General features: G+C 41.9%; 3 protein-coding genes across 3 annotated transcripts; all 3 read left to right on the top strand.

The window, feature by feature from the left end:
• Positions 1-774: 774 nt before the first annotated feature.
• Positions 775-10,879, top strand: abhd6a (abhydrolase domain containing 6, acylglycerol lipase a). The gene is made up of 9 exons (XM_013136404.3): positions 775-1,022; positions 3,946-4,082; positions 5,702-5,861; positions 6,342-6,455; positions 6,823-6,955; positions 7,853-8,022; positions 8,750-8,804; positions 8,940-9,040; positions 9,276-10,879. Exons 2-9 carry the CDS (start codon positions 3,964-3,966, stop codon positions 9,462-9,464), a joined length of 1,041 nt encoding a protein of 346 aa, XP_012991858.2. The 5' UTR covers positions 775-1,022; positions 3,946-3,963; the 3' UTR covers positions 9,465-10,879.
• A 147-nt stretch (positions 10,880-11,026) lies between these two features.
• Positions 11,027-14,624, top strand: rpp14 (ribonuclease P/MRP 14 subunit). Its single transcript, XM_010874784.4, has 6 exons — positions 11,027-11,144; positions 11,504-11,622; positions 12,224-12,308; positions 13,020-13,096; positions 13,534-13,612; positions 14,515-14,624. The coding sequence occupies exons 2-6, from the start codon at positions 11,531-11,533 to the stop codon at positions 14,569-14,571; spliced, it is 390 nt and encodes a 129-aa protein (XP_010873086.1). The 5' UTR covers positions 11,027-11,144; positions 11,504-11,530; the 3' UTR covers positions 14,572-14,624.
• On the top strand, positions 12,224-15,777 carry LOC114828651 (hydroxyacyl-thioester dehydratase type 2, mitochondrial-like). The gene is made up of 4 exons (XM_029125856.2): positions 12,224-12,308; positions 13,020-13,096; positions 13,534-13,612; positions 14,515-15,777. The coding sequence occupies exon 4, from the start codon at positions 14,646-14,648 to the stop codon at positions 15,177-15,179; it is 534 nt and encodes a 177-aa protein (XP_028981689.1). The 5' UTR covers positions 12,224-12,308; positions 13,020-13,096; positions 13,534-13,612; positions 14,515-14,645; the 3' UTR covers positions 15,180-15,777.
• Positions 15,778-15,933: the final 156 nt, after the last annotated feature.

Here is a 15,933-nt window from a genome sequence, read left to right as displayed (position 1 = left end):
GTTACATGTATTTGTTACATGTATTATTTCAGAGGTGTTGCATGTATTTGTTACATGTATTATTTCAGAGGTGTTGCATGTATTTGTTACATGTATTATTTCAGAGGTGTTACATGTATTTGTTACATGTATTATTTCAGAGGTGTTGCATGTATTTGTTACATGTATTATTTCAGAGGTGTTGCATGTATTTGTTACATGTATTATTTCAGAGGTGTTACATGTATTTGTTACATGTATTATTTCAGAGGTGTTACATGTATTTGTTACATGTATTATTTCAGAGGTGTTACATGTATGTATTCACCTAAGGGATACTGCAGACCTCGCCAGGCCCAATATCCACTAAAAACCTGAGGCCACTGAGGGAAAAACACTGGGGTTTGAAGCAATGTGCTTTGTCTATCTTTGTTTTTAATCATTGAACCAAAACTGTATGTGGGGCCCAGCTGTAAAACAGACCATGGCCTCAGTCTGTTTCTTGTTGAAATAAAAGTTTAATAATAATAATGAATAGATTACCTCAGAGATTATTTTACTTAGTCATGCAGTATAACCAGCAATGTTGTGAAATGTGCATGCGGAAAAAGAATGGCCGTTAGGTTGAGTATTGTAGAAATGGGAAGTTGCAAAATCGAACTAAGCTTTCTGATGGACATCTGTGTACCATATTCTCCCTGTACTACCCTAATCTCGAAAAGAGGGGGCGGAGCATGTGAACACTATTGGTCGAAGAGAGGTAATTTGCATAATATATATATATATATGGTCGGCAGTCATTTTATTTGTTGTTTTAATGGCCCCTCTTAGGATTTCTTCGTCTTCCCCTTTAAGGTTGATAAATCATTACATAGCTGGGCGAAAAGAGATTCATAACATCTAGGTGAAGACTCCATGAGAGAACAGTGAATGTATCGGTGAACTCGTTGTGAATATCACTAAAGCTTTTTCATAGAAAGAAATCATCGTCGGTAACACGGAGGAAAGAGGGAGCGTAGTTTCCACCTGCGACCGAGATAGAGGTAGGCTTTCGTTCTACACAAACCGAACCTACTGCGAACTGACTACATTATCATGCACGTGAGGCAGGACACATTTAGCTCAATGCAGCCAGTTCACATAGAATGAATACGATGTAGCCTACCTGCACAAGTTTACATTTCCTATGATGTTTGATTAATGATAAGGACACGGAAGAATGTCTAATTGTTTCCTTTTAGTGTGTGTGTGTGTGTGTGTGGCCTGATTGGGTAAAAAATTAAACCATCTCATGGAGTTTCATTACACATGTACATAATACATAGTTATTTTTTTTATCCGTGTGTGTGTTTGGAAATCCATATTCCCAATCCCCTAGACCTAATCCTAACCCTGTCGTTAACCTTAATCTAAAATCAATAACCAAACCTTCATGTCCAAACATAATCTAGCCCTAACACTTCATCCTCAACCGTTCATCCTCAACCGTTCATCCTCAACCGTTCATCCTCAACCGTAACCTCTAAGCCAAAAAGTAACCCCAAAAATAACACTATACCCAAGTGTAAATTTTTCCCTAAACCTGACCCAAAACCAAAAATGTAATTTATCTGAGTGGGGACTGGACCACAAAATGTGCTTGGACCACTTTGTCTGGTTTTACTATCTATGTGAGGACCCCTTGTCAGATATCCATATCCTAGCCCCAACACCTATCCAGTAATACCTAAACCTAAAAGTAACCCGAATTCTATTACTACGGGTTAGTTTCACAGACACAGATTAAGCCCAGTCCAGGACTAAAGAAACAAGCTCAATGGAGTTTTCTACTGAACTAGATTTTTTTTGTGTCTGTGAAATTGGCCTATTGTATTACCCCAACCCCTAATCTGGAAATAGGTTTTCTGCCGGACCGCGTAAGCGGAGCCGGCCAAGAAGAGCGAATGTCTCTTACTGAGTGAGTGACTGACTACCTCTTGTTAAATAGTGTAGTGGTTAGAGAATTGGATCTGCGAACTATAGGTCCCGAGTTCGTATCTCCTCGCAGACAAAACGAAGTACTAGCACGCAGATGAACACATTGTAGTAAGCCTGAAATAAGACAGTTTACGGTTATTTTGCGACTGTTTCTGGTGGATTTTGGAAGTAAGCCTCCGTGCATGCGTTTTGGGACTGTTTCTGGCATGGAGAGTTCATCTTCAGTCTCGCTAGCAATTGCTCAATTATTTTGATTATTCCTAAGAAGTTAGAAAATACCAGTAAGCCTATTACTGGCTAATAAGATGTTCACACAGCCAGTGGCAAAAGCTAACAGTTCATAGACGCTATTTGTAGTGGAGGTAAACTTAGTAAGAAAGGTTAGACAGTTTAACTGCATCAGTATCATTTACAAATGGCCAATTAGCTGTTAAAACGGCCAGTGGCAAAAGAGGATTTGTTCAGGATAGAGAGAAGAGGCTATACTGAGAGAAGAGGCTATACACCCATCGAACATAGGACTCTGTGGTGTAGTGACACAGCCTTTCACTTGGGTGACCTGAGTTTGACAAGAGGGCAATACTTTCTATTGCAGTCCGGTTGAACTAGGCTTGGCTGGTTTCTTGTTCTTGTAGAGATAAGATAAAATCTTGTGTGGATGTATTTGTCGGGTTTTACTATAATTGTGGGGACTCATTTGTCAGGTCCTTGTTTTTACAACATGAAAAGGGTGTGTCCTGAAACATATCAGACAGATCTCCCTCTGCCATACAGTAAACAATTTGGGTGAACCCACACCAGATAGACCTCTCCTCTCCTCAGGTAGACCTCTCCTCTCCTCAGGTAGACCTCTCCTCTCCCCAGATAGACCTCTCCTCAGGTAGACCTCTCCTCTCCCCAGATAGACCTCTCCTCTCCCCAGGTAGACCTCTCCTCTCCCCAGATAGACCTCTCCTCTCCTCAGGTAGACCTCTCCTCAGGTAGAACTCTCCTCTCCCCAGGTAGACCTCTCCTCAGATAGACCTCTCCTCTCCCCAGGTAGACCTCTCCTCAGATAGACCTCTCCTCTCCTCAGGTAGACCTCTCCTCTCCCCAGATAGACCTCTCCTCTCCCCAGATAGACCTCTCCTCTCCCCAGATAGACCTCTCCTCTCCTCAGGTAGACCTCTCATCAGGTAAAACTCTCCTCTCCCCAGGTAGACCTCTCCTCTCCTCAGATAGACCTCTCCTCTCCCCAGGTAGACCTCTCCTCTCCCCAGGTAGACCTCTCCTCTCCTCAGATAGACATCTCCTCTCCTCAGGTAGACCTCTCCTCTCCCCAGATAGACCTCTCCTCTCCTCAAGTAGACCTCTCCTCTCCCCAGATAGACCTCTCCTCTCCCCAGGTAGACCTCTCCTCTCCTCAGATAGACCTCTCCTCTCCTCAGGTGGAACTCTCCTCTCCCCAGATAGACCTCTCTTCTCCTCAGGTAGACCTCTCCTCTCCCCAGATAGACCTCTCTTCTCCCCAGATAGACCTCTCCTCACCCCAGAGAAGGGAGTGTTGCTAGGCTGCAGTGTAATACTGCTCTTCTCACAGGGCTGAATTATCCATGTGTGTGTCTCAACTGTATTGGTAGTGACAGCTGACCTCACACAGCCAGCCAGCCAAGTCAGCCAGACATTCAGCCATCCAGCCAATCAGCCAGCCAATCAGCCAGCCAGACTTTCAGACAATCAGCCAGCTAATCAGCTAATTATAAAAGTACTGTTATGTTTTGTTGCTGTCTGCCTCAGTGTTCCAATTTTCTCTGAATGGGTGTGATGACAGTTTGTTTTTTAGTAAATGTTAATAGGATTAAGAAACTGTACTGAGATAACAATAGGACTGTTGTCTGGTTGCTACTGGTCAACTTGTTGTCAAGGACTTAATAGATCTATGCATTTACCTGTTATATGTATATAACTGTGAATCAAAACTGTAATAAATGTGTATTAACTGTGTTGCAGGTGACTAGAGAACCAGACATGGATGTAGACATGACAAACATGTTTGTCCTGGCTGGAGGGACTCTGGCAATCCCAATCCTGGCCTTCTTTGCCTCATTTTACATGTGGCCTGCAGCTATTATCCATGTTTACAACTGGTAAGAAGCACACAAATACAGGTTCTATAGGGAAAAAAACTCATGATCAAATCTTTCTTTTAAGATATTTTTTTTTCTTGTAAATGTAATAAAAAAGTGACACCTTCAATATTCTTGATACATTACAGTGAAATATTTCAAGCCTTTTTTGTTTCAATCTTGATGATTATAATAATTTATGCACTCAACATAATATTAATTAATAAATGAACATACTTAGGAATCCTTTGCACGTTTTGAGTTAATTAGCTGATTAGAGCTCTTCTCAGGTTGACATTTCTGTATTATAAATTTTTGGTTCTCATATTTTGAGATACTGGATTTTTGATTTCCATGAGCTGTAAGCTGTAATCATCAAGATTGAAACAAAAAAGGCTTGAAATATTTCACTTTTTGTGTAATGAATCACGAATATATGAAGGTGTCACCTTTTTATATGAATTATGGAAAACAAATATTTTCCACAATATTACATTTTTTTGTGATGCACCTGTACCACGATGCAGAGTTCCCATAGTGACAGAGTTCCCATAGTGATTGTGTTCCTATTTCCACCCTTGCTAGTGCTCAACCATTCCCTTTCATTCTTAGCAGTACTCGAACTTTCCCTTTAATTCCTGTTGCCAGCGTTTTGCTAATCTGGGGCTAAAGGGCACCCATTGTGAGGTGGTCCAACTCTGTACTGCAGCAGCACCTTACGCAACGTGACCTGTGGACTGGGTTGGGTCACACAGTGAGAGGCCCACTAGCGGTTCTCCTGTCCCGCTTCATCCTGTCACTAAGGCTGCTCTGGGGACCCAGCTGGATGCGTTGTGCTGAATCACCCTACCAAGGTCAATAATACGGTCCTGGATGTTCTTACACATGTACGCACACAAACAGTGTTTCCCCAGGGGACCAGATATGCTGAATCACCAGATATCTTTATATTGCAGTTGTGTACTGGGCACTGTTCTGAAGTGGAAGCGTCTTAACTGCTTGTGTACATTTTGAGAGAGAGAATAAAACACTAGACAGACTTCAATAAATACCGACATTGGAGTCATTTTTCAATTGTTAAGACAATTCGGTCAGAACAGTAACAGTAATTGTTTTTGAACAGTGTACGTGCATATAGCTTAATTTCCCTGCAAGAACGAATTGTTTAAAATATTGAAAATGACTTATCCCTCTTAGCCTGACTTATCTCTCTTAGCTTAACTTATCTCTCTTAGCCTAACTTATCTCTCTCAGCCTGACTTATCTCTCTCAGTGAAGCCTGACTTATCCGTTGGGCCTGACTAATCTCTCTCAGCGCAGCATGACTTATCCCTCTTAGCTGGACTTATCCCTCGTAGCCTGACTTATCTCTCTCAGCCTGACTTATCTCTCTCAGCGCAGCCTGACTTATCCCTGTCAGCCTGACTTATCCCTGTTGGTGTGACTTATCTCTCTCCTGAAATACTCCAGTGTGTCTTTTAACTACTGTGGATACATATTCAATTCAATACGGTATTAATCAGGAGTTCCCAAACTGTTTTCCTGGGGGCCATTTCATTTATTAATAATGTCTGCATTGTTTTTGCCAAATATTTTCCATGACAGGCACTTTAACTAACACTAGTTTCCAACTGTATTAGGTACTGGCGCCGGCGTCTGGGCCTGCAGGTGGACTACTTAGAAAATCGAGGTTACCGGTTCTGTTACTCCCACCGGGGAAAGCCCGGTCCAGGCCGGCCCTCCATCCTTCTGCTGCATGGCTTCTCTGCTAACAAGGATATGTGGCTGCCTATGGCTAAGGTATATTATACTAATATATACTAACATGGACATGTGGTGCCTATGGCTAAGGTATATTATACTAATATATACTAACATGGACATGTGGTGCCTATGGCTAAGGTATATTATACTAATATATACTAACATGGACATGTGGTGCCTATGGCTAAGGTATATTATACTAATATATACTAACATGGACATGTGGTGCCTGTGGCTAAGGGATATCATACTAATATATACTAACATGGACATGTGGTGCCTATGGCTAAGGTATATTATACTAATATATACTAACATGGACATGTGGTGCCTATGGCTAAGGTATTTTATACTAATATATACTAACATGGACATGTGGTGCCTATGGCTAAGGTATATTATACTAATATATACTAACATGGACATGTGTGTTTCCAATACAGTGTTTCTAATAGGATATTATGTGGCTGGAACAACTGTAGTTTTAACTGTGTGATTGGGTGTCCATATTTGTAGTTCCTGCCTAAGCACCAGCACCTGCTCTGTGTGGACATGCCAGGCCATGAAGGCACCTCACGGACCGACACCTCAGACTATACCATAGAGGGCCAGGTCAAGAGGATTCGCCAGGTATGGAGGGATTTCATTGTTGACTATTTGTATTGTCCTTCTGTAATTAGAAAACCATTGATTCTGCTGAACTGACATCAAATAAAAGTTCTAAGTTGAACTTTTAAAAGTGGTGGAGAACAGGCCTGAAGAGCGTGTTGTAGTCCTTCATGTAGTTGTTCCATCGTTTGATGGACAGGTGGGTGTAGGACTAATACTCTTCAGTTTCAAATGTTGTTTGAAGAAAAAAAGAGCTTTGCTTTTTCAGTGTTATCCACCAACCAGAAGCAGGTTAATCAACATGCACTTGAGAAACACTGACGCATGATTGGACGAGCTCACCCACCCTGCTGTCCAATGTCATCCGTCCCTGATCTCTTCTGTCCAGTTTGTGGAGAGTGTCCGTCTGACCAGGAGGCCGTTTCACCTGGTGGGGACGTCCATGGGAGGGAATGTGGCCGGGGTCTATGCTGCCCGCTATCCCAAGGACCTCTGCAGTGTCACGCTCATCTCCCCAGCAGGTAGGGCCGGATACATTGTCTAACATAGACGTGTGTATTCTGTCAGCTCACCTGGTTAGGAACAAAGTCCTGGGCCGACCCTGGTCAGTGTTCTCACATAGGATGACTTGAGGGTCATTGTGTTTCAGACTCTGTATCGTGTCACACAACAGTGAAATAATCCTGTAGCAACAGGACAGGTCAATTATTATAAATGGATTATAAACCATGGGTTTATTTTGAAGGGGTTGGTCACTTTTTTGTAAGGGAAAATATGTAAAATTACTTTTATTGAATTATTTTTAATTTTATTTAAAGCACAGATCAGTTGTGTGTAGTTCAACATTCAGAATTTACATAATTTCAGTGCCTCTCTTTTTTATTTATTTTTATGCTTACACACACACATATAATTACTGATTAGTTATTAGGATAAAAAACTGTTTTACTTATTTACAGGGTGAAATGGGAAACATTTTACTTTCCCGACATGGGGTCGTTTGGAGAATGTTTTAAAATGTATCTCCACCTAAAATCCTCTCTACATGTGGTTTGATGTTACTTAACTTGTTCAACTGTGACCCCTTCTGGTGGCATTTCCTAATTTCAAAAAATTCCTGCAGTCACAGGTCTTCCATGACCCCATTCCCATAGTCACAGGTCTTCCATGACCCCATTCCCATAGTCACAGGTCTTTCATGACCCAATTCCCATATTACCATAGTCACAGGCCTTCCATGACCCAATTCCCATATTCCCATAGTCACAGGTCTTCCATGACCCCATTCCCATAGTCACAGGTCTTTCATGACCCCATTCCCATAGTCACAGGTCTTCCATGACCCCATTCCCATAGTCACAGGTCTTTCATGACCCCATTCCCATAGTTGTCCTAACAAAAATGTTTTTGTGTTTCAGGTCTTCCTAACGAGAGTCGTTTTGCGAAGTGTCTGTTGGAGATGGAGAAAGAGCAGCAGTTGGGCAGTAGCCTCGAACCCCAGAGCATCCCTCTGATCCCCTCCACCCCTGAGGAGATGGAGGAGATGCTCAAACTCTGCTCCTTCGTACGCTTTAAGATCCCACAACAGGTAAGTCAGGCTAGATGGAGGAGATCACACTGATGAGGAGGAGACCACACTGATGGCACCTGCTACATGTCAGCTCATGGGATACAAGGAGAACAACAGTCACTCAGAAAAGTCCAACCTTGCAAGCAAATCATTGGTTTAGAAGACAAGATATGTGACAGTTGATTTTAGCCTATTAAAACTGCAGTGCACGCCCAAAATGAGGTCTACCTCATTTGGAATGAGATTGTTGGTGGTGTGTATAAGGCATGGTGAGGTCACTTTGAGACAAGGTGAGATGGCTTTTTCAGAACAGCAGCTGCAGTCCAATCTAATGCCTTTTAGCCCCTAGTCCCTTGTCTGTTTCCCTCTTGGGAATCCCCAATGACCAATTTTCAAAATCTCCCAAGTAGCAAGCAACAACAGTGTTGAAGCACAGTGGCAAGGAGAAACTCCCTAAAAAGCTCATGTGGTTTTGTTCCTGTTTAAACACACGCCTTAGTTGTATAGATGGCCAACATATTCTGTGCTTGTCAACTCATCATGCTGCTTCCTTATCTACCCTGCACTACAACCAGAAGTAGAGAAACGCCATTTGGTCTTGTTGATATTGATGTTAATGCAATGTTTCTCAACCCTGGTCCTGGATGGGGCGTCCTGCCCTGCCCTGCATGTTTCTGTGTTAATGAATCAAATTGACTGTATTGTTGCCCGGTGTCAATAAGTTATGTTTTATTTATTTTTACAGATTCTTCAGGGATTAGTTGATGTTCGAGTTCCAAACAATGACTTCTATAGAGAGTGTGAGTGAACTGAATGATCTATGAGCTGATTTTATGTAATGTTTTGTGTTTTGCATCCTTATTCAATCTATAATCAGTATACATTTATGCAAGCATATTTATGTATCAGGATGTCTGGCTTCTGGCTCTATTCAGTGTTCATGGAGGTTGTAGGAGAGAAGTCCAGATACTCCTTACAAGAGAACATGCATCTGATCACGGCCCCAACACAGGTCATCTGGGGGAAGCAAGACCAGGTAATGCAATGACTCTCCCCATCGTCACTGCACCTAAGTAGGGTAAAGATCTCGTAGGACTTTGAAGAGCACTCTTTCTACATATGAGAGGATTAGATGTACATGTAAGCAAGATGGATGCAATTCCACCTGGTCTATGAGAGAGACAGCTGGAACAATCACGGTAGTGACTGAGGTTAGGGGCTACGAAGTGATCTGGGATTCGGAGTATGTGTCTCAACTCCTCTCTTCATAGGTGGTGGATGTCCAGGGAGCGTCCCTGCTAGCGGAGGGGGTGTCGGACTGCCAGGTGGAGTTGCTGGACAACTGTGGTCACTCTGTGGCGATGGAGAGACCCCGCAAGGCCGCTCAGCTCATCATGGACTTCATCAACAACAAATACAACGCTAGCTCTGGGTCGAACAACCACAAGAAACTCTCCTGAGTCCTAAATTACTTACTTACCTGGTGGAGCTATGCTTTGTGTGAAATCGCCCTGCAGGCCCCAGGAAAAACAACAGTGCACTATATTGGAAATAAGGTGTCATCGTAGTGTACTATCTAATGAAAATGGTGTCTCTAGAAGCAGGAAACCTTCTGGAATGGGGCATCCTAGAGCTCTGATTATATAATGCCAGTCCACCAGAAATTGATTATGCCTACTCATGGATTAAAAAATTGTGAATCTTCACTGAACAAGCTTCATAGTACAGGACTAGGATTTCCAGAAGAAGTGATTGATGTTCACATGTGTAAATAGACTCTGGATAGTATTTTTCTAATGCAGCCAGGCACTCAGGGAATGAGCCCTCGCATCGGATGGCTGTTGTGTCATACTGGGGTTGGATGACAAGGCAAAGTCATATATTATGGTACCATTGCATTTATTTGGTGATATAAAGCTCTTTAATGTAAATTATATTTTACACACATTATATTATTTGTGAATTTGCTAATGTTTTAATAATTTAATTAGATGATTTTGCCTAACCTTGATTCTGTATATATCGTTTGAGCTTGTTATACCTCGTAAACAGAGGTATAGAGGAGTGGGTTGTTGGAGTCTTTAACGGTTCACGCACAAAAAATTTAACAACCGGCGTTTTCTCGTGTTTTTGGTTGGTATTTGTTTTCATATTAGTAACCAGAAGGGAGAGACAACATTGTAAATGTTTTATCTTGGAGGAGAACTTATGGAAATGTATTCATTATCTAACACATTGATTTAGTCATTTTGTTAGATGAGAAGGTTTACTTTCAACAAAAACTACACCATCACTTTGTATTATATACCTAGATTTCCTCAAGCCCTGTTCAATTATATATGACACTGTTATATACTGGTATGATATATGCTATGTATTATATGACACTGTTATATACTGGTATAATATATGCTATGTATTATATGACTCTGTTATATACTGGCATAATATATGCGATGTATTATATGACACTGCCATGTACTGTTATGTGGATAATGACGTGCCATTATTTGTGTGCAATAAGACTAGAGGTGCACTGGATCGCAACTACGAATTCACGGTAACGTCTGTATGTTTTTAAAGTTGCTTTTTTCCTATTTGCGGATGCCATGTTATTTAGTAAAACCAATGCAAAAACTGATGTGACACTTTCGATATCATTGGTCGTTTTATTGCGCTATCCAACTTCGTTCTTATTCTGATAAACCAATTTCCTCATGCTGGCCAGTCACTGGACAACCTATTGGGTGAGAATAGCTTGGTGAGATTTCTTAGGGAGACAATATCTCTGAAATGAGGATTTGTTTTAAGCAACAGTTCTACGAAGTCAGGGTTTGAATGAGATTAAAAAGTAATAAAATCATTTTCACCTGGTTACATGTTGTTAAAATGCAGATACTCGGGATCTCAAGAATTACCCGAAACATTCCATATGTTCAAAATGTGTTATATCGTCATTGTCTCGTTAGATGGCGATAGTTGGTTTTAGCAGTCGGTGTTTACAAAGTGACAATGTGCTGCGCCTGCGCGTGTTTCAGGTCAAGCACGTTGGATCATTCGCTACTTACCAGAAAAAAGGGTTTATAATTACAGCCGTTTAAAACTCTTTCAAGTGGACTCAAAACGACTTGACGAATTTGGTGAGTGTATGGAGCACTGCAAACAACTCATGTATATGGTATTTTTTTGCTTCACCAATCAGTCCACACGTTCACTAGCTAACTGGTTGGCTTAGCAGCTAACTTGTCCCCTCACCTTGTACAGACTGTTTTTGTTTTCAACAACTTGCTCTTACCTTGCTTCACTCGTGTAGTTACATTAAAACCGCGCTAGTGTCATATCTGGCAGACGTCCAGAAACTAACAACATACTCGTTAAACAATTTAGCTACCAAATGCATGAATCGTCCTTGTATATTATAATCCACTAGCTAGGTCCAAAGCATTGATCCAACGTTACTGTCAGATTGAAACAAACTGTACGGCTGATTGTTTTGAAGGACACGCCACGGTTGTAGCCAAATACAATGCGACGCGCAGACATAAAGGAGGAACCTGCCACATATGAACGACTTGTGTTCAAAAACGCATCAGTTTACCACTATATGAGGATCTCCCTGTAAGTGTCACCCATCTCCTGATCAAAGTGTTTATTTTCGATGCAAAATCTTTCTTTTTACGTAGTTATTGGCAATTCTTAAGGCTTAAATGTTTTTGTTTTTTTACCTGGTCACGTCCAAAAACTGTGTATTCATTCTAACGAAACGAAACGTTTAGTTGTGTAATTTCTTCAGTGTGAGGTAAAATTGATCGATTCCGTTTCATTTGGATGATGTAGTTCAGTTGACTTGTCAATATGAAGAAGTCCGCTAGTTGTTTACAACATTGATGCTATACATTGACAGCTTACATCTGTAGTGAAATCGACAAGGTTCCAATACAATTTCCATTTGAACCCGAAAAGTAGCTATAAAGTATTTGTCACAAGGTTGGGATAAACTTATTTTTATCGGTTTGAGAACGTTTTGCATTCGAAACGTTTCGTTTGTCAGAATGAATGCACCACTGTCCCTAAGTAATGTTCTCTAATCAAAAAACATGTTTTCACAACTTTTTGTCTGTATTTGAAACCCTTCGTGAATGATACATGCCTTTACAAAGAATAGAGTACACACTGGTTAATTCATGTTCTTTGGTTTTCTTCACCATTCTGTCCATAGAGAGTTGGAGAATGAGAGTACCAGTCTCACTGCAGCCCAACTGAAGCAGTTGATTGTCTGTGGCCTCAGAGACCTGTATGGAGAGGTAAAGATGACCTGGTTGGATACATACTGAAGTGAAGCAGAACATTTTCATATGTGTCCAGTCTGAAGTAAAGTGTTTGGTACATCGAGATATCTGTATTACCCAGGCTGTAGAAAGACTGAACCAGGCAACAAATCCCTCTAGGACTAGTGTGAAGCTTTGCCGATATATTGTATTTGATTGATTGATACTAAGAAGCTGATATGACTTAATTCTCAGATTTGTAATTTCAGACAAGTATGTGTAATTTGAAATCTGTGGCATGATATTTCATCATGAGGTTTGCCCTCCTGTCATTTCCGTTTTCCTAGCCTGTCTGGGCTACCCAACATTTGTGCTGGATGGGTCATGTTAGCAAGGTGAAGGACAAAGGAAGTCATTTTTCTTTTCCCCTGCTGGTCGAGCTAGATGTTGGCTGGCTACGTCCCCACTGTGAGGTTAACAGAACGTCAGGGAAGCGTTGCTCTGCAGGGCTGAAGGACGCTGTGTACCGGTTTCGTAACTGATTTTAGCTAGCTACTTCTTTGGTATTGGTGGTCCGCAAAGAACCGTTAGAGGTGCTTGTTGTCCGCTACTGTGCTGGCGTCTGTTTTCATTTATGGTTATTGTATTCATGCTCACCTCTTTTGATTTCTATAATGGTGGTCTGAGCTGAAAACCGCAATAAGGATTATATATATATATATTCCTATAACGTATGTCCTGCTTCAGGTTGGAGGGGCCTTCCCTTTTGATCTGCTGAAGTTTGAAGAACACACTCTGACGGGCCTTCTCCGTGTCTACAGCAGGTATCTGGCCACGTACACCGACAGACATCGTACCACGTTCCGGTTCTCCCCCCTTTACCCAGAGTGCACTGCTCAATTCTCCCTAATGGACTGGCCCCTTTCAGCCATCCTTATGTGAAGGTCGTCACACAGTTTTCTTAGCGAGTAAAATGTCCTCCTTGAACCCCAGACCTCAGCTTCACAAACACCCACGAGCATCCTCTCTTAAGCGTTTCTCATGGTGGCCCCACTAAAAAACTGACTTTTGAGCAGCTCAAACATGGTCACTTATGGCTTAAGAGTACTTTTCACAAATTGCGGCACTTGCCTCAGTCCAGTAAATTCACCACGGGGTGCTGAATGGCCGCACATTTTTGGAGAAGGATAGAGAATCATGATTGGGCAGTGTTGGTTCTGGTAGGATTGCTGCAGTCCATGTGTCTCTGTTTGTCTTCTAGTGGCCTCGTGAAGCTGTGGAGTGCCCTGACACTGTTGGGATCCTATCAGGATGAACTGTGTGCTGTCAGAATTAACCAGGTAAACTATCTACTGCTGTGGTTTTGAAACCTCTCCTCAGAGACCGTCAGCTGTTCCAACACTAGATTCATGTCATCTGATGGTTAGGTGTGTTAGTTCAGATACACACTGGATTCATGTCATATGATGGTCAGGTGTGTTAGTTCAGATACACACTGGATTCATGTCATATGATGGTCAGGTGTGTTAGTTCAGATACACACTGGATTCATGTCATATGATGGTCAGGTGTGTTAGTTCAGATACACGCTGGATTCATGTCATCTGATGGTCAGGTGTGTTAGTTCAGATACACACTAGATTTGTGTCATCTGATGGTCAGGTGTGTTAGTTCAGATACACACAGATATGGGGGTCCAAACTGAGGACCAGATGTTTGAGGACCACTGAGCTGCAATAATTGATTAATTATCTTTGATAAGATTGTTGACATGTTATTGTACTATCCTGTGCCTTATAATGTTTGTCTAATAGTTGGCTTTGTCTTGTTTGATATGGTTATTTTGAATTGATTTTGATGTAATATCTGTCATTTTGTTGTGATCTTTTCTGTCACACAATGGATTTTATCCTGTTTTTTTGTTGACATTTACAAAGTGAGGTGTTTGTTCAACTGTAGAGGGCAGTAATGAGACAAAAGCCTCTGCCTAAACACTGTGACTCAGCAGAATTCTCATCCTGACAAAATAACTTTAAGTCAGTATACTGAGGTGTTGTCAGTCAGTTCAGCAAATTACCTCAAATTATACTTCAGTTATTGAAATATGAAACAGATGTTCAATGATTAATCAATACACTCAAAAGGTAGCCATCTATTTACATTTCAGATCACTTTGGAAATTAAACCTTGACATTGCTGTTTAATGCCTAAAACGTTACCAAAACTGTTTCCCCTCTTTCAGGTGTCCCCGTTTCTGTTAGCGCTGTCGGGGAATAGTCGTGAGCTGGAGCTGGACTGACGCAGAACCGTTGGTTCAGTATTGAAGCAGTGGTCCACAGCGCTGTGTAGAACCTCCCCAAGAAAATCCCTAGAATGAACTTCATTTTCAGAAATGTCTTTAGTAAACCGTATTTGTACTCCACATTCAACTCTGCAGCCCTGACCCATGGACCAAAAACCAGGGGCCCCCTTCGACTGGCTACATTAACCCAGCCACGCCACCTCCATGTCGGGGAGCGAGCCTCCCTCACCAAGGCCTTCAGCGCTAGGGATGTGGAGGCCTTTGCCGAGCTCACTGGGGACGTGAACCCAATCCACCTGGACCCAAGCTACGCCAAAACCACGTCCTTTGAGACGCCCATTGTCCACGGCGTCCTGATCAACGGACTGATCTCAGCGGTCCTGGGAACCAAGATGCCAGGGACGGGATGCATCTTCCTGTACCAGGAAATCAGGTTCCCGGCCCCGCTGTACATCGGGGAAGAGGTGCTGGCTGAGGCGGAGGTGAAGAAGATCAAGATGTTGTTCGCTTTAATCGCCGTGAGCTGCTCGGTGAAGGATAAAGTGGTGATGGAAGGAGAGGTCATGGTCATGATGCCAGAGGATCAGCAGCCAAGGGCTCAGTGATATCAGTTGGAATGAACATTGCACAATACAGGACAACAGTCTGCAGGGATGTTGTGATAAACCTGCTGAAAATACATGTGATTGAACAGGCTCTGGGAGTTTTTTATTTTTGTATTTCTGTGTAATCTGTCTAACTGACATTGTATAGGAATATATCGTTTGCATACTCTGTCTTATCTCCTGAAACCCATTTCAGGAAAAGGGAGATTGATCATATCCAAAGGCTTTTGAGAAGATGAGGGGAATGAGGATCAGTGTGGCTTAGGTCCTGCCCGTTTTGCCAGAAACTGCTTAGAGGTGTCTTTATGTTTGTGTTTCGTGTGCTTCACTTCCTTTTCAAACCATGATGTTTGGGGATCATTTGTCAGACGCTCTTAGAGTCTGATCGACTTACACTATTGCGTTTTTGAGATTTATTTTCCTTTGTGACTAGTCCCTTGTGGAAATGTAAGCCCCAACCCTGGAGTAGCAAGCACTGTGCGTCACTGAACTCAGCATAACTGGGGCAGTATTGATTCTTGTTGTGTTTTTAGTGTAAATGCATTACTACTATGATATTCTAATGTTGTAATAAAGCCATGGGGTACAATTTCACTCACTTTTGGTTTGATGTGGATTCGTTTATGTTTCATCTAAGATCCTTAGCGCTTTGTTCTTTCTAAATGACATTGAAGACATATCAATGTAACAATGAATACATTTCATCATCTATAATTTGAAAGTCAGCCAATCTATGCGTTCTTTCGTCACAGAT

This window comes from Esox lucius, chromosome 2 (assembly GCF_011004845.1).
Source record: "Esox lucius isolate fEsoLuc1 chromosome 2, fEsoLuc1.pri, whole genome shotgun sequence".
NCBI classification, from domain to species: domain Eukaryota; kingdom Metazoa; phylum Chordata; class Actinopteri; order Esociformes; family Esocidae; genus Esox; species Esox lucius.
The sequence above is the reverse complement of the archived record's forward strand: the minus strand, read 5'-3'. Positions and strand labels throughout refer to the sequence as shown.

What these genes read in the sequence shown, in the direction of transcription:
- abhd6a (XM_013136404.3), top strand. Translation starts at nt 3,964, where the DNA reads ATGGATGTAGACATGACAAACATGTTTGTCCTGGCTGGAGGGACTCTG. An exon ending in AGGTCAAGAGGATTCGCCAG is followed by an intron (nt 6,456 to 6,822) that starts GTATGGAGGGAT and finishes TCTTCTGTCCAG; the next exon opens with TTTGTGGAGAGTGTCCGTCT. An exon ending in GCTTTAAGATCCCACAACAG is followed by an intron (nt 8,023 to 8,749) that starts GTAAGTCAGGCT and finishes TTATTTTTACAG; the next exon opens with ATTCTTCAGGGATTAGTTGA.
- rpp14 (XM_010874784.4), top strand. Translation starts at nt 11,531, where the DNA reads ATGCGACGCGCAGACATAAAGGAGGAACCTGCCACATATGAACGACTT. An exon ending in CTTCTCCGTGTCTACAGCAG is followed by an intron (nt 13,097 to 13,533) that starts GTATCTGGCCAC and finishes TTTGTCTTCTAG; the next exon opens with TGGCCTCGTGAAGCTGTGGA. An exon ending in GTGCTGTCAGAATTAACCAG is followed by an intron (nt 13,613 to 14,514) that starts GTAAACTATCTA and finishes CCCCTCTTTCAG; the next exon opens with GTGTCCCCGTTTCTGTTAGC.
- LOC114828651 (XM_029125856.2), top strand. Translation starts at nt 14,646, where the DNA reads ATGAACTTCATTTTCAGAAATGTCTTTAGTAAACCGTATTTGTACTCC.